The sequence below is a fragment of the Callorhinchus milii genome, unplaced genomic scaffold, assembly GCF_018977255.1.
Source record: "Callorhinchus milii isolate IMCB2004 unplaced genomic scaffold, IMCB_Cmil_1.0 Scaffold4, whole genome shotgun sequence".
Classification (NCBI taxonomy): Eukaryota; Metazoa; Chordata; class Chondrichthyes; order Chimaeriformes; family Callorhinchidae; genus Callorhinchus; species Callorhinchus milii.
In genome coordinates, this window is record NW_024704745.1 from 17,250,431 (window position 1) to 17,278,114 (window position 27,684).

Consider the following 27,684-nt stretch of genomic DNA (forward strand, 5'->3'; position numbering starts at 1 on the left):
GACCGTCCCCTCTCCCCGAGCGACCCGCTTCAGGTCCCTGCTGTGGGGTGTCTGAGGTGATGCCTGCGAAGGGCCCCGGCCGGCCAGGGGCTGGGAGTTAGGTGTCTCGGCAGGTGCCGGAGGCCAGGTCTGTGTTGGGGGAAGGGAGAGAAGCCGCAGTGTGAGGTGGTGTGTGTGTGTGTGTGTGTCTGTGGGGGGGGGGGAGGAGGGAGGGAGGGAGGGGGCGCGCGAACGGCGGTTAAACGGTTCGGCAGTTAACCGGTCCCTCCTCCTCCTCGAGCTCCATCATGACCAAATGAACACTCGGGGAATGAAATTTAAATTCCGGAAAGGAGAACGAGTCCTCTGCTTCGAGCCCGACCCCACAAAGGCCAAGGTTTTATACGATGCAAAGGTAGAGCGGCGGCGGCGGGAGAGCGAGCTGTCTGTCTGTCTGTGTCTGTCTGTGTCTGTCTGTGTGTGTGTGTGGCGGCGGCCATTCAGGACGAGGAGTTTGGGGTCGGCCACAGCCTAAAGTCTGAGGGTCCGGTTGAGCGAACCCCGTCCAGCACAGGGCAGGGGGTGCGCGGCCAGGCTCTTAATGTCGGGCGAGGGGAGGAGAAGGGGCTGAGGGGTGGGGGGGAAGGGGCTGGAGGGGGAGGAGAAGGGGCTGAGGGGTGGGGGGGAAGGGGCTGGAGGGGGAGGAGAAGGGGCTGAGGGGTGGGGGGGAAGGGGCTGGGGGGTGGGGGGGGGAAGGGGCTGGGGGGTGGGGGGAAGGGGCTGGAGGGTGGGGGGGAAGGGGCTGGAGGGGGAGGAGAAGGGGCTGGAGGGGGAGGAGAAGGGGCTGAGGGGTGGGGGAGAAGGGGCTGAGGGGTGGGGGGGAAGGGGCTGGGATGGGAGAAGGGGCTGGAGGGGGGAGGAGAAGGGGGTGGGGGGAAGGGGGTGGGGGGGGAGGGGGTGGGGGGAAGGGGGTGGGGGGGGGAGGGGCTGGAGGGGGAGGAGAAGGGGCTGGAGGGGGGGAGGAGAAGGCTGGAGGGGGAGGAGAAAGGGCTGGGGGGTGGGGGGAAGGGCTGGAGGGGGAGGAGAAGGGGCTGGAGGGGGGGAGGAGAAGGCTGGAGGGGGAGGAGAAGGGGCTGGGGGGGGACGGACGGAGGAGGAGGAGGAGAAGGGGCGGGGGGGTGGGAATGACGGAGGAGAAGGGGCGGGGGGGTGGGAATGACGGAGGAGAAGGGGTTGGGGGGGAATGACGGAGGAGAAGGGGCTGGGGGGGATGGATGGAGGAGAAGGGGCTGGGGGGGCTGGGGGGAAGGAGAATGGGCTGGGGGGGAAGGAGAAGGAGCTGGGGGGCGCGGAGAAGGAGAAGGTGCTGGGGAGGGGGGGGGCGGAGGAGGAGAAGGGCTGGGGAGGGGGGGGCGGAGGAGGAGAAGGGGCTGGGGGGATTATTAATAATAATCTTTGCATTTGATCTACCGCCTTATTATGTTGCTGTGACGTCTCAAAGCACTTCACAAATTAAAGAAAGGGCAGCATAACCAAAGTCCTCTACCGGCTCTGGGTTGAAGGCAGACACGGGTTCCCCGCCCGCCACTGCTGCTTGCCACAGTATATGTGTTAACACTGCAGCAAAACCTATGCTGACCCTGGCTTGTGTGTCCTCACTTTAGTTTTCTTTGAATTTGAGCTCTTGGTCTGACTTAGCATCAGCCAGTCAGTGAGTGTGTGGTTTGCAAACACAGCTTCTTAATATACACACACACACAGATAAATTTGGGATATCAAACGGAACATTGATAACCTTTCTTACCCCTTGTTGCAAGTTTTTCCCATTATGGGATAATTCCTTTCAGTTGGATGTTGAATTTGGTTAGGCTCTTGACCCTTAATAATGGATGACCGTTTACTTTCTTCAGCTGAATGTCAAATTTAAAAACCTGCACCGCCTTGCATCTAGCTCGGACTTCATCAATATTCACAATGGTTCACTGAGCTAGGGTACAACTTTGCAATTTGTTTGATCTTCAGCTCCTTTTCAAATGCTATAGCTGCTCGATGACCAAGGTAAACTTCATCCTCCTATGAAACATTGCTTGCCCTCCTTTCACTCCCAAAATAGCTGAAATCCGCATCCTCTCTGTCACCTCTAGACTTCTCAAATGCTCTCCATCAATTTCCTTGGATCTACTCTCTGTAAGGTTCAGTTAATACCATAAGTACACAGCTGAACTCCTCTTGCACGCAAGGCTCAGCATGCCCAATCTCCTAATGTCGCCAGCTCCCAGTAACCTAGTATTATCAACTTAAAAATCTTTATATTTACTTTCAAATCCCTCCGCAGCATAGCTCTGCAATCTCTTCCAGCTCTGCTCCCCTCGCCATTCGTTCCATTCTGCAAACTCTGGCATATGGCACACCCCTTGCCCCCTCTGCATTGTCATTGACAGCGAAGCTTTTGTCCACTTGTTCTCTGCTTACACCCAATTCCACTGCCCGCTGCCTTCGCTCAGCTGGCTCAGATATTCTGTACGTCCCTCGCCCCTCAGCTCCACAATTGGTGGCAGTGCCATCAGCCACTCTGCCCTTAATCTCTGGAACTCCCTCAGCTCAATTCCTCTGCCTTGCCTCCTCTTCAAGTCACACCTAAAAATTTGGTAGTGGTGCTCTAGCTGGTCATGTACTGTGCTGTATTATTTTTCTTTTCACCAGTCATAATTATCCTGGTACCCCAAACAAATCATAAGGTGAAGTTTCTGAGATTCATATCCTTTTGTTACAGCTGCATTCTAGCACAAAATGTTCAGAAAAAAATACTGAAAATACTGATTTTTACAAAAGCAAAAGTTAATCAAACATTTACATAACTCGATTATGTATGTAAATTATGCTTGCACTATTGCACTGTTTGATTTACCCAATCTTTTGGGTCTTTTTTTAAAACTGTCTCCCACAATTTGATCTTGATGTCTAGTGTATACACATCCAAATAATACATATGTTCGCAACACCAGTCCTGTGTTCAGGTGCGACCTGAAGATGGGGAAGGAAGTGGCAAGGCGGACGGATAGAGGAAGAGTGTTCCAGAGGTTCGGGGCGTAGTGACTGAAAGACCGGAGCCAGTCAAGCGTAGCCAGTGGGTTGGGAGGTAAGCAGGTTGGAGAGGTAGGGAGGTTGCCAGGGCATGAAGGGATTTGAAAACAAGTGTGAGAATCTTGAAATAGATCCATTCGGTGATAGGGAGCCAGTGAAAGGTGCTATATCAGATGCAAGAATTATTATTACCTCAGATTAAATAAATTTAATTTCATCACAGTTGGCCATAGTGCGATTGTTTTATTACAAAATGTTGAGTTATTAACCTTCCTAAAAGGCTTCAGTGAAATGATATCTGATATTTTGTTATTTGTGTCAGTGCCCCCCCAAAAATGTTCCAATTCACAAATTGACAAAAGCATTCGGATCACATGTACTTCTTACATGATTACAAACGGACTGCAGAGTGGCACATGATTCAAAGTGTTATTAGCAAAAAAGTATCTAGGCACGTAGTTGTTCGTATTTATTTTCTGAGGCGGGTTCACTGCATATCTAAAATTAGTTTGAATGTATACTTTCATCCTCTAACACTGTGCAATTTCTCATAATAGATTGTTGATGTAGAAGTTGGTAGAGATGATAAAGGCCGAAAGATTCCAGAATATCTGATTCATTTTAATGGTTGGAACAGAAGGTAAGACACATTTTTTTTGTCATGGGTTAGTAATTTACTGTCTGGATCCATAACCCATGCTAGTGAGTTCAGATGAAGCGTAAAGAGGAACATGACTAAAAGTGGATAGATACAAACATACTTAGCTTGGAGAATCAGCTAAGCAGTTGTTGGAGGAGAAACCACATTCAGAAAATAAAATTTTCATTTGGACATGGGCTTTGCTGGCGAATTCAGAAAAGTTGTTACTGCCATTAATTTAAACATATCTGACATTCTGCTGCATTACCCTTAACAATGTTAATTAGCAGTTTTTACTCTTCATTTTCCATTTCCAAATGTAACAATTAACTAGCCTAGAGTAGAATCTTAAGAATTCAGCAACTAATTGATACTTATTGCACACAAAAACTATGTTGAAGAACATACCAAACGGGGCAGTAACATGTATAATAAACAAACAATTGAATGAGATTGGAATGGGAGCAGAATGAAGGGCCAAAATTCAATTTTATGAAAATGATATAGAGACATTATTCTAGATAGTTCTAAGACACTAGCTTAGCTGGGTAGCTGTAGGATCCTAGGGTTGCCCACTTGCTTGAGCTGAGATTGCCAAATTGTATGAGGTCAGGATTCACAAAAAATATTTGAAGCCCGAGAGGTTAGTGGATGCAGAAATGAGATTGGAGTACAAAATTAGTCTATTTCAGATTTTTAAGTGTTTTTTACTTTGATTAAAATAAATAGAAACAGAGAAAGAGAAGAAATACTAAAAGGAGAAGGATTAAACACGATAGAGTGAGAAATCCAAGAAAACTGGGAGGGAGGGAGAAAACAGGAATTTGGGGAGGTGATCCAGATAGTCATTATAAAGCCAGGGATATTGAAATTGAATCAAGTCATTTTTTATGCTGGTTCTGGACAGTAATCGTTAAATTGTTAACCAATATGATCAATAGTGTACTCATCAATTTTCAACCAAAAGCAGCAAATTTCTTTTTCCTACTGGTAGAGTGCTGCTGATTGATCTCAACTCTTTTTGTAGATTGGGCAAGACAATAACGTGTACCATCTTGAAAACTCAGTTTAGTTGATTTACTCATTACCAGATTAAGGATTTCACCTGCCTCTCATCATTTGTGGTTCATCAACCCCTCAAGACTAGTATTGTGATAACCGGTTCTTTGGTGTGTTGAAGAGAAAAGCAATATATGCTGTTCCTGACAGAAAATCCCATCCACCTTCTCCTGAACATCTCCCTCTATAGTATTACATATACATTAAAGGGACTAGTATCCTTTTGTGCTGATGGTCAACACAGCTCCCTTTCTGGAGGAAGAAGGCATCTGCATTCTGTTCATAAAAGGGCCAGACATGAGAAAAGACAACTTGGCTTTTTATCAATATCATTCCAGTTCTTGGTCTGCATTCTGGATGTGTTTCAGATTTCTGTCTCCATCTCATTCTTGATCCAAGCCTGTGGTCCTACATTCCTTCAAAAAAAACACAACCCCATTCAGCTTCCTTTGAAATGATTCAGCAGTTTTCGCATTCACTTTGTTTGACAGTTTATTCTTCAACAAATGAAGAATTGTCATCTTAACTCTCATTTATAGTTCATAGCTTCTTAATCTTATTGTATCTCGTGGTTCTTTGTTTCTGGTTCGTCATGAAGAATTTTCAGCTTGATTCATGATTTTTCCCTTTCTACCTTCTAATGTGAATGAACAGCTCCTCGTGTGTATCCCCATACCTAAGCTATCTTGAACCATTTTGGTTGCTCTTGTACTCTTTCAAATTCCCTCTAGCAACAATTTATTCTGTTGAGGACTGGACATAAGGTAACATTTTAAAAAATTCTGTGCATCAAATATGGTGCCCTTTTGATCATCCAAAATAAGCAATAAACTATGGTGTATCCTCAAATACATTTATTTTTCAATTCGGAGCACTGTGCTCTGTTCTGTTATGAAAGCCTTCCAGTTATCAATGTGTGCACTTTGGAGATTTTGCATCTCATACTCGATTGTTCACTTTTGCTTCATAATTCAATAATTGATGACAGAAACGTAAATTACTCATTGCACCGTTTCTCTTTAATGCAGGCAAGAAATCTGCCACCAAAGAACACACTGCTTTTGACTCAGTTATTGTTTTAATATACAGATCATGAAAACACTTCATTCAAACTTGATTAAAAAGAACCTTGTTGGATGGTCTTAATACATGATGGAATGACATCCAGTCAGCCTTTTCAGTCAGCAATATCAGAGATATGCTGCTATTGCTTTAGCTCACTTTGTAATTTTTCCCCCATTTTTAATTTCGCAACTTCTGTTTTGCTTTGCTTAAAAGCTCCAACAGATCTGTATGGGGCAGAAACATTTGTTCAAAAGTAGTGGAAACTCTGAAATAATAATAATGCCTCTGTAACTGTATTGAGGAGTTGAGGATAATTGGAGTCAACTCACAGTCTCATCGTGCATGTTGATGAGCATATTGTCCATCATTTGATTTTCACATCCTCATAACTCTATGGATGACATATTTCATTTATTTTCTTTGACAGGTTACTTAATAAAAGATTACATTTTTCTTTAATTTTATAAAACAAGCTTTCTGAGTTATTTTTATTTGGTATTCTAGTGATTTTTTAAAACGGTTCCAATGAGTCACATTGTTCTCCCATTGTACAGCTATTGTTTCAATACAGTCTAGGGGAATTAGGCCTAAATGAATCAGGTTGTTGTGAAGTTCTGGTGCTTTGCAAACTAAGTTTGTTTTACGAGTCAGTTACAACATACCATATCAATATTTACTTGTGTTTCAGGGAAAATAAATGTAAATTGTATGTTTGGTATCATATTTGGCTAACATTTTCTGCAGTCTTGCATCTGGCATTATATTCTTAACTTCAAACTACTGTATGTAATCTACCTTGCATGCCATGAGGTTGATGGGCATCTTTTAGAAAAGTATGTACTTCAATTTTAAAGTTGTTTAGACACTTGTTTTATTCCATTTGGTTCCTTGATTCAAAGATCTTTCTTTGCTCCAACCTACTGTATTGTGGGTGAAGTGTTGAACCACATAATAAAGGATACTGTCCCTTTAAGTTCTGAATAGGATCCAAGTGATCTCTATGACTTTAAATGCTGAGCTGTAAATTACTCTGAATTTACATGAAGAGTTTACATGATTTAGACAAATTATTTTACACTGGTGTAGATCAGTATTGTTTCACACTTGAAGTCTAGGCTAGTGGATTTCAGCAGACGCTGCCTTGAGTTGTGAGGTAGGGATTTTGCTGTTGTGGTTTGTCTCTTTTGAGAGTACTGATGGAATGACAGACTTCAGATGATGTGACACTCACAAAATGGTTAGTAGTAAACTCGATATCTTTCTCAGCTGTTTCACGTAATTGCTGTTTTTAACCAAATTCACGTGGACTTCAGTTAGTATTATATTTCAGATAGAACTTATACATTGAATTTTCATACAGCCTGTGAAGCTGAAAAATCTGAAACTGCTTCACAGTAATTATTGTCATATGTAGTGACATGTTTGTAGGCAAAAAAGATGGAAATAGTTTTGCAGTTTGCACTGTCAAAGCTTATTTAATATTTGAATTCAGTGAGTTAAATCTAAGTTATCATTTTACCTGAATGCTTAAACTTTTAAACTTACGTCACATAGAAAATCTTGCTGTAGAATTACGTTTATTTTGGAGAGCATAAAAACAATCAGTATTTTTTGGTCCATAGAATAATGGTGCATTTGTAGTGAGTTTACATTGGTCAATTTCTTTTAATTGTATTCACCCTCGGCTTACTTTAACAATTTGGTTTATTTTACTTTACTTTGGTACACATTCAAAATTGATGTTTTGTCCTCTTAGTGATAAAAATAACACATTCAACAACATCGTGCAATTATATAGTAGTCTTCATCAGGGCCAATAGACAATTGAGGCAAGATGTGTCAAAAATTACGGGGAAATTTACCAAATTGTGCGGAAATTTTGCGGGGGTGCTTGATGCTGTTGAAATTTTACTGCCAGTCTTTATCTTTTCACTTCATTAATTAAAAACGAAACATGAAGAAATAACGCATATTAGGTAGTTGCAAAAAAAGTTATTAATACTTTCTTTTAACAAAAACTGTGTGGCCCACTCGGGAGGGGTGTGTGTGAGTGTGTGTGTGTGTGTGTGTGTGTAAACATTAGCGCAGGCCCAAAGGGCCGAATGGTCCATTTCCACCCCGCACTACATTTGCAGGCTTGGAGATCCGCCAAGCACCCAAGGTCACCACCACGTGCCTCTCAGGGCCACCACTGGACACTGAAACATAGACACACACACACTCAAAGGCACACACACACTCACAGAAAGAGAGAGAGAGACACACACTCACAAACACACACAGACAGAGAGAGAGACACACACACTCACAGACCCAGAGAGACACACACTAAGACACAGAGACACTCACAGACAGACACACACACACACACATATACACAGAGGAGAGAGAGAGACACACATAGATAATCTAAACAGAGGGACCTTGGGGTGAGTGAAGCCCGTTCCACGCGTGCGCGTCCGGAGTCGCTCTGCGTACAGTAGTAGTTTTGAGTAAACAGCCGGCAGCAGCACACAGAGGCCTAGGGCCGAGCACACTGTTTTTACAAGTTTGTAGCAGAGGGGGGTGTTTGTAGCAGATTCCGTGAAAAATTTGCGACCACATCCGTTAGAGTACTTATTTTTGTGAGATTGATATTTAGAAGTAAACAACCACTTGAAAGCTTCGGATTGGAATTGCATTTGTTTGAAGTGGACTGTTCAGCTTGTCAGAATGAGAGCTGTCTTGCCTGAGCTGCTGGATTATAATGCTTGTCAGCTTCAGAGGCTGGGTTGTCATTTGCTGCACGCAGTCTTAGTACAGTGATTTGTAAATGTACAATTTTTATTGTATTGCAAGAATTATTTCTCAATGAATTGTATATAGTGGTGTAGATTGTTTCCAGTAGATTGTTTCAGTCTTTTCTCATATACTTAACCCATTCACTGACACAAATAAAAGTATTGTAGACTTGTGCTTTTGAAGGGGTTAATTACCTTTATTTTAGTTTGTAACTTTGTTTTTTTAGTTTATGTTTTCTTTCTTTTTGTTGGCTTTTATTTTTACCTGTCTTTATCCTCCTGTCTCTAGCTGGGATAGATGGGCAGCAGAAGATCATGTACTTCGTGACACGGATGAAAATCGCAGATTACAGCGTAAATTGGCCAAGAAAGCTGTGGCTCGCATGTAAGAATAATTTACATGACGTAAACATCATTACATACCCCAGACACAGTCTTTGCAAAACTATATATTGAGCTGGCACTTGGTCAGTTAAGTGCATAAATCTTTCATCTGAAGAGAAATAACATCCAGAAGTTCAACCTCAAGGATTGAACCACTGACATTTGTGAAAAACAAATGTGCTTCTGTCACATGCTTTTTTCTTAATGTATGCTGCCAAAATACAGATAAAGAATAGTGGACTGGGTCCCCTATAAGTGCAAACTAAGAGGTGAGTAAATCTGCTCTTGTGGTATCTTCAATCAAAGTGTTGGAGTCCTCCAAAGGAATAAATGTAAGTTGGCACAATGATGATTGACAGCTTTCTACAAAGAGTACAATGATCGCAATGATCTACCATATATTTGGTCCCAAATGGTAAAGTTGTACAGAACTTACAATCTGTACAAAGCTAGGCCGTAGCATCATTGATTCCTGTGTACGCATACAAGGGTCCATTCTTCAAAGCACCTGAGAGATGTCTATCATCCATTCTGCAAAAGGTTACCAAACAGTGGACCGCTTGCAGCTCATTCCGACACATTGTTCATGACCATATCCCAGCAAAATACTTACAAATATTCACTAACCAATTTCATTTATACAACATTTAGCCTGTTGGTGTATTTCAATCCCCATGTTACTTGATAGATAGGAATGCAATACGGTTGCGCGATAAATGTTGTTTAATGAGTAAATGTATTATTCCTATATGTTCATGCACTGGGTTTTCATGTACAAATGTCTGTCTTTTGAAACAACTTTTTTCCATAATCTGATTGCTGTTGTGGATTTTTAAAAATTGGAATAATGTGAGAACAATTGGGATAGCGTGGAGTCCTGCAGCTCAGTCGTTAGAGCACTTGCCTCGCAAGCAGGAGACCTGAATTCAATTCCTGGCAGGGCAAAACATTGGGCAAGTTTCTTTATTCCACACACCTTTGTTTACCCAGCTTAAAGTAGGAATTTGATTGTTAGTCGATTGGCGGATCGCTTTTCCGGGGGTAATAATCCCTTTTTAAAAAAAACTGGTCATTCAATCCACGACTGTTTGTGGGACACTGCTTTGCGCAATTGGCCCTGCGTTTCGCCCACAAAATATACAGCCAATTCACTTTGCAGTATATTCTGTGTAGCGCTTTGGGATGTCTCGCAGATGTGATAAGGCACTATATCAAATGCAAGGATTATTATTAACAAGCAGGTGTGTTGTATATATTCTGACTCTTACCCTGGTAAAATAACATCTGATGGCACTGAAGGATTAACCCTGACTTTTATGTGACTAGGAAAAACAAGGGGAAGAAGAAGCGTCGTTGCCGGCTACCTGGTGTTGACTCGGTGCTAAAAAGTCTTCCAGTGGATGAAAAGGAGGAGAATGATGAAAACTGTGAGTTCCTCTGTGTGCTTAAAAGGTGTTTCTTCTGCTGTGGTTGAATATACAGGTCAGGCCAGAGCCAAGATACCTGTATGAAGAATAATTTGAACTTGTAAAGTATATTTAAAGTACTGCGGTTTTCATTCTTACCTTTCCCGCTGTCTCCACCTTGTATTCACTAACAGCTTCTCCTCCAGCCCTCACACCCGTCACATGCGCCTTCCTCAGGGCTCTCTCTGTATTTTATAGGCGAAACGCAGCATCCAGTTGCGCACAGCAATGTCCCACAGACAGCCATAGAGTCAGTGACCAATTTTATTTCGGGTTTGTTGGCCAGGAAACGGAGAGAGAAATTCCCTTTTTTCGAATGGTGCCCAAGTGGTCTTGTAACATCCACTTGAACAGGCACATGGGACCTGAGTTTAACATCTCATCTGAAGGACGCAAGCTCCGACAATGCAACACCCACCCCCCAGCACTGCATTGGAGTCTCACCTTAGACCTTGGAATTCTACGTCCCAATCTGGGGCTTGAACACACAACCTTCTAACTCAGAGGCGAGAGTGCTATCACTGTGCCAGGCTGACACACTAGCCAACTGATTTATTAACTGTTGTACAGTATTTACAAATTTACCATCTAATAAATCCTTAGACTCGGGTATTCAGTGGGTGATTCCTCTCATGGACTATTGGTATTTTCGTTTAAGGTTTAGAAACTAGATCAACGAAACAATCTTACATGGTCTCATTTGTACACAAAATCAATTTGAGGGAATGTCAAACTAGTGTAGTAAGTTTTCTGGAGGGTTTCAAATGTGAAGCTATCTGTTCAGTGCAAACTTAGGTTTCCTGTAAAAAAGCAAAAATTGCTTCAGTAAAGGACTTCACATATAGTATCCAAACAGAATTTGTTTTAATGCAGTGTTATTAGAACCAGGGTATCCTTTGGTGAAAGTGGTTACTGGCACTTAAAATGTAAAAGGGAAGTGGATAATCATTTTTAAAAAACTTGTATTTTGATCTCGTTGAAATGTTTTAAAGAGCTTCACAAATATAATTATTTTTATAGGAAAATGTGGCAGTCATTTTCACTTGAAAGGTTCCACAAACAAACAGGAATTTCTCTTCTGGAAGACACCGGAAGAAGCCTCTTTTTCTTGAATGGTGTCATGAGATCTTTAATAACTACATGAACAGGCAGATAATTCCTCAGTCTTATGTCTTAGTTGAAAGATGGCCCATCTGCCCATGTAATACTACCACCCTAGTTCTACATTGGTGTGTTACAATTACTGAAAGGTTATTGAAAAGAACAGAATTTGGATTTCAGTATATAGCTCCAGTGGGGGAACAAGCATTGACGGAACAGTTCTTCATCTATGGTTTACTTTATCTGTTGTTGGTGTTCAAAGTGTCTTATCCAAATTTAAACCTCTGCCTAACACCCCATCCTCCATTGAAATTGATTAGTTACCCATCTGTTTTTTGCTGGTATAGACTCGCTGCCACATTTGCCTACACTGTATAACATTCACTTTCCTTTCTATCAAGCACTTTGAGATGTTTATTTTTATATTGAAAGGTGCTATATAAATGTAAGTTATTCCTACTTGTCTACAAAATAGTCACTACACTTTACAGTACAATTCTGCAAAGTGCTTTGAAATGTCCTCCCAACATAATAAACCAAATCGCTTATAATATTACTTTTATAAAGTGTCTACTTTTTAAATTGTAGCAGAATTGACAGTTATCTGTACAGTTATCTATGTTGTCATTGCTGGACTACTTAAATGCCCTGCTCATCAAACGCCCCAGCTCTTCCCTACATAAGCTGCAGACCATCCAGCAATGTGCAGCCCATGTCCTCTTCCCCCATGAGGCCATTATCACCATCCATGCTCAACTCCACTGACTTCCCCAACTCCCAAAAGATCAAATTAAAGTCCTCAACCATGCTTTTAAATACAACCCATTGCCTTGCCCCTCTCTACATCTGTGATCCTACTGCCCAGTTTCTCTTTCCACTCAGCAAATGTCATCTGCCTCATGTGTCCAAGATTACCATCTTTCAGTTGAGTTTCAGCTATTTTGCTCCTGCCTTCTGGAAATCCACCCTGGAGTCCCCCTGCCTTATCCCCAGTTTCTGCGCCTTTAGACCCATTTTGTCAACTGTATTTTCACCCACTTTATTACCCCACCCACAGTTCTGGCTCCCAGTTAGCTGTGTGAAGCATATGAGACTTGAAAGGTGCTATATAATGTAAATCGTTTTTAGTCTTGCTTTCATAAAAAAAGTTGCATTAAATACTTTTCACTTTGAATATTGTTAGGTTGTTGCAAGGAACAATATCTGAGCTAACGGTTTGTCCTGGACCCTTTTATTTATTTTGAGTCATACAATTCTGTTACACATTTTCAGTTAAAAGTAATTCATTGCTGTGCATGGGTGGGATACAGTGTAAGACGCATTTCTTGTGTCGTATAACCAATGAATTCACTCCATATAGGTATGCCTGCAAAACCGTTAATCGTTTGTCAGAAGTGTGGGAGGAGGAATGCTGTTGAGTGGAGATACAGGCATTAACATGATTTAAAAGAGGGTCTTCATGAAGGACATAAAATGTATGAAGAGCATTCAATATTTTTCGTGTTTTTGAAGAGATTCCATTTTTGATAACATTGAGCGTCTCCCAAAGTTTTGAGATTTTGATCATTAATTTCTCTGAAATGTCTTGAAGTTTTATCACAGTTTTGATATTGAGCATTTCTATACAACTACCTTCTAGCTACTTAACGCATTTTTTTTCACAAACCATATCTGCAGAGGATTAACTGCCACAGTAGACCAATCCTGACCAATTTCACACCTTCTATTAATCCTCTTGCAAAGCAATAAATATGATGATTTGAAGTAGTCTTGAAAATGTTCATACAGAATTTCTGCCTCAACAATGCTGTGCGGCAGATAATTCCACATTCCAACCACCCTCCGTGCGAAACTAGTTTTTTTTTCTAATCTCCCCTTTAATTCTTTCCCTCACATTTCTAGTGGTACACAATGTTCCAACTTTGACTTAACTGAGTCCTGTTCAAGTTCAATATTACCTTTTGTATTTTATGCAACCAGATACCAACAAAGGCCTTTGTTTAGCCTTATCTACATTGTTAATCATCATCAATGACCTGTGTATCTGCAAATTAAGTTCCCTCTGCACCTCTCCATTTGCAATCTTACAACTTAATTTATTTCTTTCACTATTTATACTGCCATAATGTACAACTTCCCAATTTTAACATTGAACTGAATTTGTCAGTGATCTATCTATCCCACTAGCCTAACTTGATCTTAAGAGTTTTTCAGTCTTTGCAATGCAATGTCATTAGCAAATTTCAATATTATTCCATTAATTCCTAAATCCAGATAATTAATATACACAGTAAATAGGAATATCCCCAACACTGACCCGTGGGAATCACCACTCACTATGTCTTTTCATCGGATGTAAGCCAATGGATATTAGTAACAGCAATAATCCTTACATTTGATATACCGCCATTGTTATCCAAACATCTCAAAGCACTTCATAGTTAATTGTTGGCAAGTGTAGTGACTATTTTAATTTAACTACCATTTCTCTTTCATTCATAATCTCCATCAACTGTTCTACTCCCACCTATGGCAATTCTACATTTTTGATTCCATCATATCCATTGAAACTGAGGCTAGGTCCCTTTTTTTTAGTATCTGCTGAACCATCACTATCCACCACAAGCTTGTTTCCTTTGTCTTATAACAGCTTTATTTCTACATTGACTAATTGACTATTCTTTTACTACTAATGTGCCTTAGAAAGCCTTATTGTCTTTTTGCTAGTTATTGATCATTATTGAAAGTCTCTCCCTGCAACTTAGTTTGAGTTCACTTCACTTCCCTGTGTCCACTAACAGCATTTCAGCATCTGTGTAAGGAATTTTCTCTCTTCCTTTGTAGCTTTAAGTGCTTCTTCTGAAGATGATGATGATGACGATGATGAAGATTGCGACAATGATGATGATGGCACAGATGAAGAATTACTAAAGAGTGACGATGACAGTGAGCCAGATGAGAAAGTAGAAATGGTAACTGTTCTGAGATTAAAAAATCATATTTGAAAGTGTCATCTTTATCCTCAAATTACATTGATCTGTGAGGCGGTGGATGATTCCAATGGATGACAGTAGTTTCCTGCCACCATCCACTGTAATAATTCACAAAACTCCTGAGTAAATTGTTGTTTTGAAAGGTATGCATATTTTGTTGCTGATTTAAAGTTTAAGGTGACATCCATCTTAAACATTCATGCTTCATTAATTTAGTGCATGCTGTGAAAGTTATAAACTAATATACTGTAGTATTTTTCATGTGCATCGTGATTAATCTGGGAATCCAATAGGATTAGGCGATTATAGACTACCCTGTTTGTGGATTGCTTTCATATGATGGTACTTGGAAACTGAGTCGGAAAACCTGATGGAAAATTGAATTTTTAAAAATAGTTTAACAGCTGCAGTTAAAATTGAAAAGTACTACTTCATCAATGTCAACCTAGAAAATGCATAATACTGGAAATTGCAGAGATTTGAAAACTTACCTATTACAAAGCAAATTAAGTATTACTCAAAGACTGTTTATTTGGGGGATAAGGGTTGTGGTCAATGTATAAACTATTCCAGGCTTCCCTTTCATGGTGCATTATATCATCCAAGACAGATTGATTACAGTAGTTTTCCCTTCCAGTTCGACATAAATAATCTAAAATATCGAAAGTTCTGTCTAATGCTATGTGATATGGTTCCAAATCACATTAAAATGACTCAAAATGCTTTGCACAACTAGTCACTTTGAATCATTTAGTGACTTGTTATGAAGCCGAACATGACTGCTAATCTGCACTATCATTCGTTAACCATTAATTAATCTTCATTAATTCTTAGCAAATTTGGAAGGAGGAGGATTATTGGCTTAGAAATTCAAGCAAGTTCCATATTTTTTAAATACTGCTGTGGGATCGTTAACATTCACCACCGCCTGAGCAGCAGAGTAGGCAGATAAGATGTTGGAAGGTAGCATTCCTGGGAATTTAGCTTTCAGTGAATCATGTACTGGAGTATGACCTAGATTATGAGCCCATGTCCTGATGTGGATTACAATCTGAAATACAGCGATTTTTTTTAAAAAAAAAACCTTTAGACTATAAGACAAAAGGACGGATGGATACTATTCAAGAATTTCAATATCATCTTCTATTATTTTTCTGGAGGATTTTAATTTTTTTAATTACATTTTCTTAATATTTTAGAAGGAAGATCAGGAGACTTGTCCTAAAAAGGAAATGGAAGAAAAAACAATAAATATAGAAATTCCAGAAATTCTGAAGAAGAAATTAGAGGATGACTGCTATTATATCAACAAAAGGAAAAAGGTATCCTCTTTAATCTGTAAATTACTTAGGTTAAAAATCTTAGTTTAGAGCTGTTAGAATTATTACTTAGGTTAAAAATTTTAGTTTAGAGCTGTAGATTCAAGTTTCAGGACATGCTGCCTGGCTGTTATAATTCAAATATAATTTTTTTAAAAAAGCTTACAGTTTAATAATAATAATCCTTGCATTATCACGTCATTGAGATGTCTCAACGTACTTCACAGAATCTATTGTAAAGTGGATTGTGGGCGAAGTGCGACAGCCAATTGCACGCAGCAGTGTCGACCAAATATTATTACTATATTGTTTGGGGCGTGAGGGGGGGAGTAGATTATAACCCCTGGAAAGTGATCCACCAATCAACTAACAACGACAATGTACATTAAATTAAAAATGTATACTTTATTCAACAGTTGGTGAAGCTGCCGTGCCAGACAAACATAATAAATATTTTGGAATCCTATGTGAAACATTTTGCAATTAACGCGGCCTTTTCAGCCAACGAAAGGTCTCGACACCATCAAACAAACTCACAGATCCCGATGAATCCTCATTACATCCCACCTGAGAAAAAGTAAGTACAGTATTTACGGATAGATAGGGCAACTGTAATGTTCTCAAAATGTGAAAATATTAACTTTTATGTAACTTTTTTAAAATTTTTCTTTGCAGTGTTGAACTGTGTAAAGAAATGGTGGATGGTTTAAGAATAACATTTGATTTTACACTTCCTATGATTTTACTGTACCAGTATGAGCATGCTCAGTTCAAGAAGGTGACTTCATCTAAATTCTTTGTTCCAATCAAAGACAATCTATCAAATAACAGGTAAGGCTTCTCTTATTAAATTAGTGTTTGCCAAAGGTTGTGATATTTATGCAAATGGGAAGGCATTCTACTGTATTCTTTCAATTTATGTGTTTATGTGTAGATGAAAGTGTTTTGTGTATAGTTGGTGTGTTAATTGAATTATCCGTTTTAACTAGAGTTATATACAAGCCCCCACACACGCACACTGTCTCTGACTCTCTTTTGCCTTTAACTGTCTTTTTGCTTGCAAGTGTGTGTCTTGTCTGTGTACTGACGGAGTGTGGGGGGAGATCTTGCTACCTCATGCTGTTAGGATATATTTGTGCGCATTGTTACAATGCATGTGTATGTAACTGAAAACATTTGCTGACATCATAGCCTGACTACTTCACATCTTGAGTCCTGATCCAAATAAGTGGAGCTCTACTGTACATAGTTATCAGTCATAAACTCTTCTGCCATAACAATAGTTAATATTTTTATGATTGCATTCTAAGATCAGCTTCTGTGATATTTAAAGAATGACCTTACTTATCTACTTCAGTTGCACCAGGCAGGAACAAAGTCAGCATTATTTAAATAAATTGCAGATGTTTTTTCTCTGTTTATAAATCATAATATTGTATGTCAGCATCTCTGAACTGATCGTGATTAATGTACCCATGTATTGACCAGTATAAATTTCATTGAGCTCTTAAAAAAAAGCTGACTTGTAACATTTTATGATTGGATTTTTCATTTATTTTTCATCTAATCTCTAACAACTTTTATTTATAAAGAATGTGTGTCTGATTTATTTAGAAGCTTAATACACCAATTCCATTGATATGCATGATTGAACAGTGAAATATCTAATAGCCTTTGACAGAAATAAGTGTACTGAATAGATGGAGCTTTGATAAGCGGTCTGTCCACTTGAATAGTATTGTGCTGGAGTATTTTCCAAAACGGATAGAAAATAATTAATATTTTGTTTACCGTTTTTGCCATCTTAGCGAGTGGGACAGTTGTGTGCATGCACAATAAATGGGGCCCATAATTCAATTGTCGTGTAGAGTGTTCATGCTATAAAGAAGTGCATTATAACTATACTAGAATACTTTTCAAAATAGATGAGTCAGTGGGTTAATACCGTTGAAATCCCTGGAATGTGGTGATCGTTTGAGACGAAATAGTCTGCCTTAAATTTAAACTAGAATTAAGAAAACACCCAAATTATCTTACTGGGCATGTCAAGAATATCTCAACTGAATACATAAGGTTTCTTGCACCATAGATAAGATGTTCCATTAGACAGTTTTGTATATCTGATCAGCAGCCTGCCAACTAAGACATTCTACAACAATCTTTCAATGCTGAAGAATTTGTTGTGCATGGGGGAAACAAATGTTTCTTTAATTGGCAAACTTCCCTGTTGCTTTGACTTGTAAAGGATAATTGTTGAATTTGGTCATATTTTGTTTTTTGTACAATGGGAGCAGAAATTCTTCCCACTTAGCTTCTGCTAACCCTGCAAACTGAAAACCAAATGAGTTGAGTGGTCTGAGCTTGATGGGCAGTGTGAAACTTGCCAGATAGTGCTCTCAACAGTAAGCTATGTGATATCAGCTAATTAAACTCCAGTTGTACCTCAGCACCCTCAGGTATCCCCAAACCGTTGTTCTTGCTGACCTGTTTTGAATTCTGCTCAGAATTAGGTAACACCAACTTGCATTTATATAGCGCTCTTCACGCGGGGCAGCATCCTGGAACCCTTTAACAAGGGAGAACATGCGCATTTCCATTCCAGACACGGAAATATCCATATTTAGGTTGCATACTTAAGTGGAACTCTGTCTGGTTTGGATGTTCTTAAGTATGCTGATGGGTCTCCACGTATGTTAGGTACCACGCTGATGAAACAATACAATATATATTTAAAAAATATACTTGAAACAAAACAATTACAGTTTGAGGTGGCCTTTTTCTACTCTATTTTGTTTATTACATTGTCTTGTGCCTATTCACAGAGCTCAAAAGGAACATTCACCAAGTCCTCCTCCTCTCTTGAACCCCTCAACACCCCAATCCACAGACAGTCAACCCTTATCAGGTGACCCTGCAACACCAAAGCGTCGAAAAGTTGATCCCGAATCTATTCAATCACTGAGGCGTTCCACACGACATGCATCTGGTTGTGACCGCCTATCTGAAAGCAGTGCTTCCCCACAGTCAAAACGCAGATTGTATGATTCTACCACCCAAATGCCCAGATTACTTTTACATTTAGAGAAAAGTAAGTTTTTTTTTCATACATTTTTTCCTTATATATTGAATTCAGTAAGCAAATTGGTGATCAGCTTAGTTGGAAACCAGTAGTTGCTACTTTTGCTCAAATATATTCTGACTGCCTTAGATTGAAGCTTTCTTCCTGTTGTCCAATTACTTTGCATCTTGGAAACAAGCATTCTAAATCATTTTTCAAAAATGGGTCTCAAATGGACAATGGCATCTGGGGAAGAGGAAAGCAATGTTTCAAAGTTTAGTCTGATTGAATTATAACACAGTCTGTTTATAATTTGGGTAGGTAGCATGCTACAACAGAAGCGTATTCCGGCTTCCGGTGCTAATAATTTTCCGCTTGTTGTGCATGCACATCACACATGAATTTACATCATCAACACTTCCCGTGTATATATTGCACACACATAGGAAGTGATGTTAGTGGTGTGTTATGCCAGTGCTAGAAAGTGTCTTCATTGGTGCTTCCTGGACATTGCATATATTCAGTACTCAGCAGCTTACATTGGAGTGCTTCCTGTGCATTGAGTAATCGTGCAGCACATATCAGCACTTCCTGTGCTGTGATGTAATTGACCCTTATCTGTTATAGTCTAATGGCCTGATTTTATGGACACAAACCACGGTGTTCCAATGGGTACAAACTGAAAGTGATGGGCTCAGGAAGGCAAGAATTTCCCTGTCAGCACTTTACTTTCATGGTTATTGATGGCTTAGTAAGATGCAGTTTGTTGCATTTCGTTGTATATTTTTATTTTATAGAAACTCCTGTCCATAGTGGCTCATCGTCTCCTGTCACCCTTACACCCAGTAAAGAAGGTGTAACAGTGCTTGATGGAAGAAGGAATAACGAATTGAATGAGGTAGGAGCTAAAATCCTCTATAAACATTTTGCACAGATTATAATAAAATATTTATAATATTTAACACTTTGAAATTGTTGCAAATAATATTTGTTTGGAACAATTTCACATTTGGCATGTGTTTCAACTAGATCAGAATTTTACAACCAAAAAAATGGAATGTATCATTTGGAAAATCGGTTCTTGCAAAGCAAACAATCCCATAACAATAGTGTAATATGCATTTGAATCAGCACCTTTGATGTCAGGATGATGTGCCAAAGCGTTTTTGTCGTGTGGTAATTGTATTCTGTAGGTGAAGTTTTTTACAAAATATATGCTCTCAGATATATTCAGATCAATGCTCATTGATGTGTCTCAGGAATTGGTGTTGAGACCTCTCTTATTCTATATTTATATTAATATGGGTGTAGGAGTAGGGGAAATAATATCCAAATTTGTAGATGATGTCAAATTAGGAGGTGTTGATAATAATACCAAAGAAAGTGGGAGGCTTCAGGCAGATATTAGCAGAGTGGGTGAACTTGTGAAAAATGAAATTCAGTACATTTTGGAAAGAACAGAAGTTGGAAATCTTTCCAAAACTGTGAAAAATTTCAATGGAGAAACAAAAGGGTGAATATCCATAGATCATTAAGAGTAGATATAGATAAACCTTGCCTCTGAGTCAGAAGATTGGGTTCCAGCCCCTCGTCGGGACTTTGAACTCTCACTCTAGGCTGGCACTCCAATCATTGTTGTGGAAGGACTATATTGTCAGAGGTGCTGTCCTTTGGAAGAGAGATGTTAAATCGACTTTCCCTCTGCCTGTTCAGGTGGTGTTAAAGATCCCATGTCAATAATTGAACAGAAAAGTGAGTTTCTTCCAGTATTCTGGCTTAAAAAAAGTTAGTCATTCACTTCATGGCTGCTTTGTGGGATATTGCTATGAGCAAATTGTCTGCCATTTTTGCTTACAAATACATTGTCACGACACGTCACAGTCAATCTTATTGAGTACTTTAATTGTTTGAATCCTGCAAGCAGAAGGCAGGGAATAAGCTATCTTCTGCTCATGGGATTCAGACAATCCCAAGTCAAAGTCGATAAGCCTGGCTGCAAGGACAATGAGGCTGCTCAGCGCAGGACTGGGCTCGTGTTGGGAGTTGGGCTGGCAGGAGTTTACATGTAGAAATATTTTTTTTAAAACATTTTTTTGGGGGAGCATTTTGGGCCTGAAGTCTGTTTTATTCAAAATTGAATTTGCTGTGGCTGATCTTTTATTAGGTTTTGTCTTGGAAAATGATGCCGAATAACTATCCATTGACTGAACAACCTCCTGCACCTTCATATATCTATGGAGCTCAACACCTTTTGCGGCTATTTGGTAGGCTTTTTTCAGATGTTCTCTGCTTATTGGAAGAAAAATATTAGTGATTAAACTAAAAGTTTGAGAAGAAATTGTATCATATGTAATATAAAACATAGATTAAATGCTAAAAAAATACCCACAGTGAAGTATTACAATTCTTAATTAAGTTTTTATACTGCAGACATGATGACACACCACTGAAGCGTTACATTGTAAAAAAAATTGTTTTTAACTGGGTATGGTGTACACTAAATCCATTCTAACACAGTAGTTGAAGTCCATAAAAAAACCTGATTTATAATGAAGTGTGATTGTCAGTTCGCAATTCTGCATGTGGTCAATTACATGAGCAAGATTGTGATCAATAGGGTAAAACTGTTTCCTATTCATTGGTGAACAATCTGATGCTTGGTGAGTTTGCTTCACACTGAAAGGAAGAACTGGAATTGAAGGATCAATGCGTGACATAAGTAGCTACCAACACTGCATGTCCGCAGAAAGCTGGCTTCCCATGCTAAAAAATGGTCATCAGGGCATCATATCCTTTGCTCTTGCCAACCTGTGCTTAATACTTTCTGGAATTAAGTAAGCAGGATGCGTCCCTCCAGGGAGAGAGTGCGCACTCTATTCCAGACACAAGGAAATTTCCATGCTTATGGGGAACTCAGTCTGGATTGGATTCTCTTTAGCATGGAAGACATTTGGATCCTGGCTGACCAAAAAAAGGTCAATGCAGATGTCACTTCTTGCATGTTGCACATGTGTATAGAAAACTGCCTGCCTCCAAAAGTAAACATAATCTATCTGTGCTTGTAAGTTAGGTTGTGCATTGTACATCATTGTGCATGCAGGAAGTCACAAAGGCAGCAAACTGGTGACCCATTTTTTAGCATGCAGGAAACTGACCCCTGGTCACCCATACTGGGGTCCTGTAGCTCTGTACAATTTGTACAAAGCTAGGCCGTAGCATCATTGATTCCTGTGTACACATACAAGGGTCCATTCTTCAAAGCACCTGAAAAATGTCTATCATCCATTCAGTAAAAGGTTACCGAACACTGGACCGCTTGCAGCTCATTCCGACACATTGCTCATGACCATATCCCAGCAAAATACTTACAAATATTCACTGACCAATTTCATTTATATGACATTTAGCCTGCATAGATTGTACAGAACAGAAACAGTTCATTCGGCCCGACGAGTCCATGCCTGAGTCTCCACACGCTCCTCTTATACCCTTATATTCCGTCCTTCTTCATGTGTGTATCTAGCTCTTCTTAAAATATAGTTGGCCTTTAGGATAGTCACCTACTGATGTGTCTTGTAATTTGTTTTGCATAGAGACATAGGTGTTTTACAATTTGCTTAAAGTAATCCAAAGCTTTAGATGTGTGTGTGTGTGTTTTTTGTTACTGATCTTTACCTTTAGGTATAATGCAAAATCTAGCTATACGGGTGCTCAGTGGACAGGTTCCTGCACACTAAAAAATGGTCACCAGTTTGCTGCAAAATGCAGAATCATTGCTCAAATCAAATGTTCAGTCATTTCTAGGGTACCACTCCTGTCCAGTGAGTTGCTAAAAGGAAGATCTCTGAGACATTTCACAGAAATAGAGGGGGGAAAAGAGAAATTAAGTCAGAGTAAGATAAAGAAGCAGATGCAAGTACAACAGTAAATGAGATCTGAATTATCGGACTGTTCTTGTAACTTCTTCAGAAATTGGAATGTTGTACCAGCTTTAAAGTTCAGTAGGTGGCAGTCTTTCTTGCATTTTAAAATATGACTTCAATGCAGCCAACTTGAAAGAAAACTGATGATGTGTTTGGAGAAGCCACCAACAACAACTTGCATTTATATAGCGCATCCTCACACAAGGTAGCATCCCAGAGCACTTGATGGTGGCGGAGCACAACACCGAGCCGGGGGGAGGGGTGGGGGTGTCCACAGGCAAGGTCGAAGAGGAAGGTCTACAGGCGCGACCTGAAGATGGTGAAGAAAACGCAAGACGAAGGGTTAGAGGAAGAGTGTTCCAGAGTTTCGTGGCATAGTAGCTGAAAGCACGGCCACCAATGATGGAATGGAGGGCACGAGGGGTATGCAGAAGGCCGGAGCCAGTCAAGCGGAGGCAGCGGGTAGTGGATTGGGGGCTAAGCATGTCGTAGAGGTAGGGAGTTTCCAGGGCATGAAGGATTTGAAAAAGAGTGTGAGGATCCTGAAATAGATAATAGATCTGAATGGTGATGAGGATCCAGTGACGCCTGGCTAGAACTAGTGTGCTGGGAGTACGGAATTTAATGCGGGTGAGTATGTGGGCGTTGGAGTTTGGGATTAGCTGGATCTTGTTCATGGTGGAGTTGGGGAGACCGGCGAAGAGGGCATTTGAAAAGTCGAGTTGAGAGGTGACAAACAGTTCGATGAGTGTTTCAGCTGCGTCTGGTGTAAGGTATAGTTGGAGGCAGGCAACATGGCAGAGGTGGAGGAAGGCGGTCCAGGTCAGGGACCGAATTTGGGAAAGGAAGGAAAGCTGCGGGTCGAACCTGACTCCTAGGTTGCGCACCAGTTTGGTGAGTCTGAAGAATAGACCAGAGAAGTTGAGCAGGTCAGAGCTGCAGGATAGAAGACGTTGATGGGAGCCAAGGAGTATGCCTTCTGTCTTGTCAACATTTAGTTGTAAGAAGTTGGTGCTCATTCAGGCCCTGATGTCTGCCAGCCAAGCCAATAGAACATCAGTGGATCTGAAATCTCAGGTTTACAGTGGAGCTTTTTTATAAGATCGTAGTTCTGGTCCATAAAATGCCAACCCACCTTATAACAAGGTCATAGTTTTTTTTATTTGATGGTCTCAAGCGAATGCTCACACTTCTAAAGACACCTGTTAAAGAGTTTTCCATGTATTAAAGGTTTTTAGCTGAAATATTCTTTGCTATTCTTATTTCTTATAGTGAAGCTACCAGAGCTATTGGGAAAGATGCAGATTACTGACAGAAATCTAAAGGTCTTGGTGAAGCACCTAGAGCTATTTCTTAGGTAAGAATTTAGAACACACAGGATTTGTTTTTGCTTTTTTTCTGATCATTATTGTTATTCTAAAAACATACTTTTGAATTACAATCATAACATAGACTGAGGAGCTGCCTGCTATCCTCTGAATATGGTATAAAACGTTTGTTATTTAGCCCACAAGTATAAAGTTATTCAGATTTAATGACTGTTAAGCTATCCTCTTGCCCAGATAAAATCAGGACATTGTTTCAATCCAGTACCACAAGACATTCAGTTCTGGATGTGACCATGGCTCCTCTGTAATTGGCATTAATCCTGAAGTTAATTCAAAAATCTCATGCATGATGTAGAGTTGGGTTGCTAAATTTAAATACATTGACTGCTCTACCTTAGATTGGGTCTGGTACAATTAGTTTGAACATGAACTGTAATATGCGTATAGTTTCATTTCCGACAAACTTTCAACCATAAAGAGTTAGTTTGTGTGTGTTTCCATCAAACTAAATTGTTCATGTGAAAAAAACTACTCATGTTTTTAAATAAAAATGTGTGGTAAAAGGCTTGGCCATCAGTGAGTATGGAAATTGCTAGATAATTGTTTGCCTACAGTACTTCCTTTTATTCACCAAATTCCCTCAGGAATACATTTAAATTCTATAATAATGTGTAGTTGTGATTAAGCTAAGAGTATGTAATACTTTTCTCTTGTTGCAATTTTAAGTTCTTAAAAGTAAGTAGTATGTAAGTAGTTAGAAATGTACTAAAATGTCCAATCCTCCATTCCCTCTAGCTTGTTTAAAAAATATAAATTCATTGAAGCACTGGTACATGGAGCAGAGTAATACACCTTGATGTCCCTTAGAACAGATTAAAGGTTTAATGACCCAGTTTGTTGGGAGGACGTAGTCTCCGCACTGGGGTGCTTGCTAATGGCCTTTCACGTCAGGAGGATGTGTCAATGCTCCCTTCCTTGCCTCCTTCAAGGCACGATTCAGGACCCTCCTTTTCGACCGTACCGTCAGCCTCCCTCCTACCTCTCTGCCCTCCCTCATCCCAACCCTGCCCCCCACACTCGGGTCCTGATCCCGACTGTTCAGCGCCTTGAGATATCCTCCTGATGTGAAAGGCGATTTACAAATGTAATTTTGTTGTCATAGCCCTTCATAGTCTGTTTACTGTAAAATCGAGTGATTGTATGTTTTGTGGGCAAATGGCAGCCAATATATTAAAAATATTTGTGGGACTCGTGGATCCTGGAGAGAGAACAAGTTTCCTTACACCGTGCACCTTTGTTTACCGAGCAGTAAAAAGGAACCCGGTTGTTAGTCGATTGGTGCATCTCTTTCTGGGGTGTAATAACCCCTTCAAAAAAAGATTTTAAAAAAATAATAATTTAGTCACTCATTCCACTACTGTTTGTGGGACACTGCTGTACGCAATTGGCTGCCGTGTTTCGCTCACAAAATATACAATTAGTTTTACAACAACAACAAGATTACATTTTGGGGGAGGACGTGATAAGGCGCTATTTCAAATGCAAGAATTATTATTAGAAGTAATAATTGATCAAGGGAATTCAAGAATTCGCAGATCACAAAAATTAAAAATTTGTTAATTTGTTAATTCAATCCATGATTGTTTGTTGGACACTCCTGTGCTCAATTGGCTGCCATGACCCGCCCTCAAAATACAGTCAATTAATTTTACAGTATATTCTGTGAAGCGCTTTAAGACGTCTCAATGACATAATAAGGCTCTATATCGAATGCAAGAATTATTACTCAGAGGGTAGTGAATTTATGGAATTCTTTACCCCAAAGGGCTGTAGATGCTCAGTCCTTGAACATAGTCAAGGCTGAGATTGATAGATTTCTTGTGGATAAAGGGATTAAGGGGTATGGGGATAAGGCGGGTAGGTGGAGTTAGAATAGATGAGCCTTGAGCTTATTGAATGGCGGGGCAGACTAGAATGGCCTACTCCTGCTCCTGTTTCTTATGTTCTTATTATTACAGCCAGTAGTATAACTTCACTGACTGCATGCGATCCAAAGCCAGCTTTTAATTGTGAGCAAAAGTTTTACAGTTCATGGATTTCCCTTAAGGATCTAAGCATTAAAGAACTCGAGTGATCGCCATGCTTTGGAAAGAGTTTGCTGCCGGGTAACATAGCTTTGATACAAATGTGAAAAGGTATGGTTTACTTAGGCTTAGCCCTAGGCTGGAGCTTTTGAAACTAATAAAATTGCATTTGGCTTGATCCAAAGGTGTCTGTACGTATAAGTATAATTAAAAGGTCTAGATGGTGTCATCTATCAACCTGCATGTGTTCTTGTTCTCAAAACCAAGATAACAATTCACCTTCTGCTACTTCAACATGTATTATTACCAAGCTTACACCAGTAAGCAAATCTGGCGGAGAAAACAGTATTTATGCCACCTACACATTCAAAATGTCCCTGTGCCTGGAATAGACTGCACACTCTCTTCCCGTTGGGATGTATCCTGTTTATACCTAATCCTGGCCTCCTTCTATGCTGTATAGTTCTGTGATTCTGTGATCTTCAAATTACTAAACACACTTCAGTAAGTTTAATTTGGATATTCCTTTTTTGTATTTCATTGTGTAATTTGCATTTGCTCTGCTGTTAATTATGAATGTATATCACATTCCTTATCTTAGCATGGAAGGTTGTGTGAGGTGCCTTTCTTCTAAACTAAGCCTCATGGCTTCCTGGGTCTTCTTGTGGCCAATTGCAAAGCAACATTGGTAGAATGTTGCAGGTAAAACAAGAGCCAGTAGGCCTTTCAATATTTGAACAAAAACATAGACAAATACCTGCGACGGGAACTCGCCTTGTTTAATATTGCACTTTTAACATTTTTGATAAACTCATTTAATTCTTATCTTCAAATATCCAGGTTTTTGGCTGAATACCAAGAAGACTTTTATCCAGAATCTGCTTATGTAGCAGCATCTGAGGCCTACTATTGTACAAAACGTCCTCAGGCTATTTACTGAAGCACTGGCAGACTTGTGAATTGAGCTCATTAAGTTACTGTTAGCCTGGTGGCTATTGGTCGAAAGAATATAAATGACTTTCAACAGCTGGCAACAAGAAGGCTTATGTTCTATTAAGTAGTGCTGCCTGTAGGAAATCTGTTGAAACATTACACGGTGGAGATGGACCACTTTGCTTTGTCCGTACTTTGCTGTTTCTTCTTTCGTTCCTGCTTGATGCTGTGTGCAGACGTTTATTCTTCAGTGGTTGCAGTCGCTTTGATTCTGAAAGAAACTACAATGAAAAAATCCATTTGAAAATTGGCTAATTGTGACTGAATTTATTGAGCAAGACTAGTTCTATTTTGAACGACTACAGTTTGGGATGTTCATTTTAAAAATAATGATTTAAGGAGATGTTTTGCGAAGTTGAAGAAGACCTTGTATAACTTGTCGTCGTGCTTACCTATTCATGGAAAATAAATATTGTAATGAAAACTTA

General features: G+C 39.8%; 1 protein-coding gene across 11 annotated transcripts; it reads left to right on the forward strand.

Annotated features, from left to right (window-relative positions):
* The first annotated feature begins 84 nt into the window (after nt 1–84).
* Nucleotides 85–27,684, forward strand: LOC103177457 (MSL complex subunit 3). 11 transcript variants are annotated; one of them, XM_042334653.1, is made up of 13 exons: nt 201–394; nt 3,621–3,703; nt 8,897–8,992; nt 10,318–10,418; nt 14,403–14,530; nt 15,751–15,873; nt 16,287–16,447; nt 16,546–16,701; nt 18,693–18,958; nt 19,726–19,826; nt 21,093–21,192; nt 24,124–24,208; nt 27,104–27,684. In XM_042334653.1, the coding sequence occupies exons 1-13, from the start codon at nt 296–298 to the stop codon at nt 27,201–27,203; spliced, it is 1,599 nt and encodes a 532-aa protein (XP_042190587.1). In that variant the 5' UTR covers nt 201–295; the 3' UTR covers nt 27,204–27,684. The 11 variants fall into 11 exon arrangements, with proteins under 11 accessions (XP_042190593.1, XP_042190587.1, XP_042190588.1 ...); XM_042334654.1 differs by lacking the exon at nt 27,104–27,684 and adding an exon at nt 26,575–26,602; XM_007891609.1 differs by lacking the exon at nt 201–394 and adding an exon at nt 3,087–3,118.

What these genes read in the sequence shown, in the direction of transcription:
- LOC103177457 (XM_042334653.1), top strand. Translation starts at nt 296, where the DNA reads ATGAACACTCGGGGAATGAAATTTAAATTCCGGAAAGGAGAACGAGTC. An exon ending in TACATCCCACCTGAGAAAAA is followed by an intron (nt 16,448 to 16,545) that starts GTAAGTACAGTA and finishes TTTTCTTTGCAG; the next exon opens with TGTTGAACTGTGTAAAGAAA. An exon ending in ACTTTTACATTTAGAGAAAA is followed by an intron (nt 18,959 to 19,725) that starts GTAAGTTTTTTT and finishes TTTATTTTATAG; the next exon opens with AAACTCCTGTCCATAGTGGC.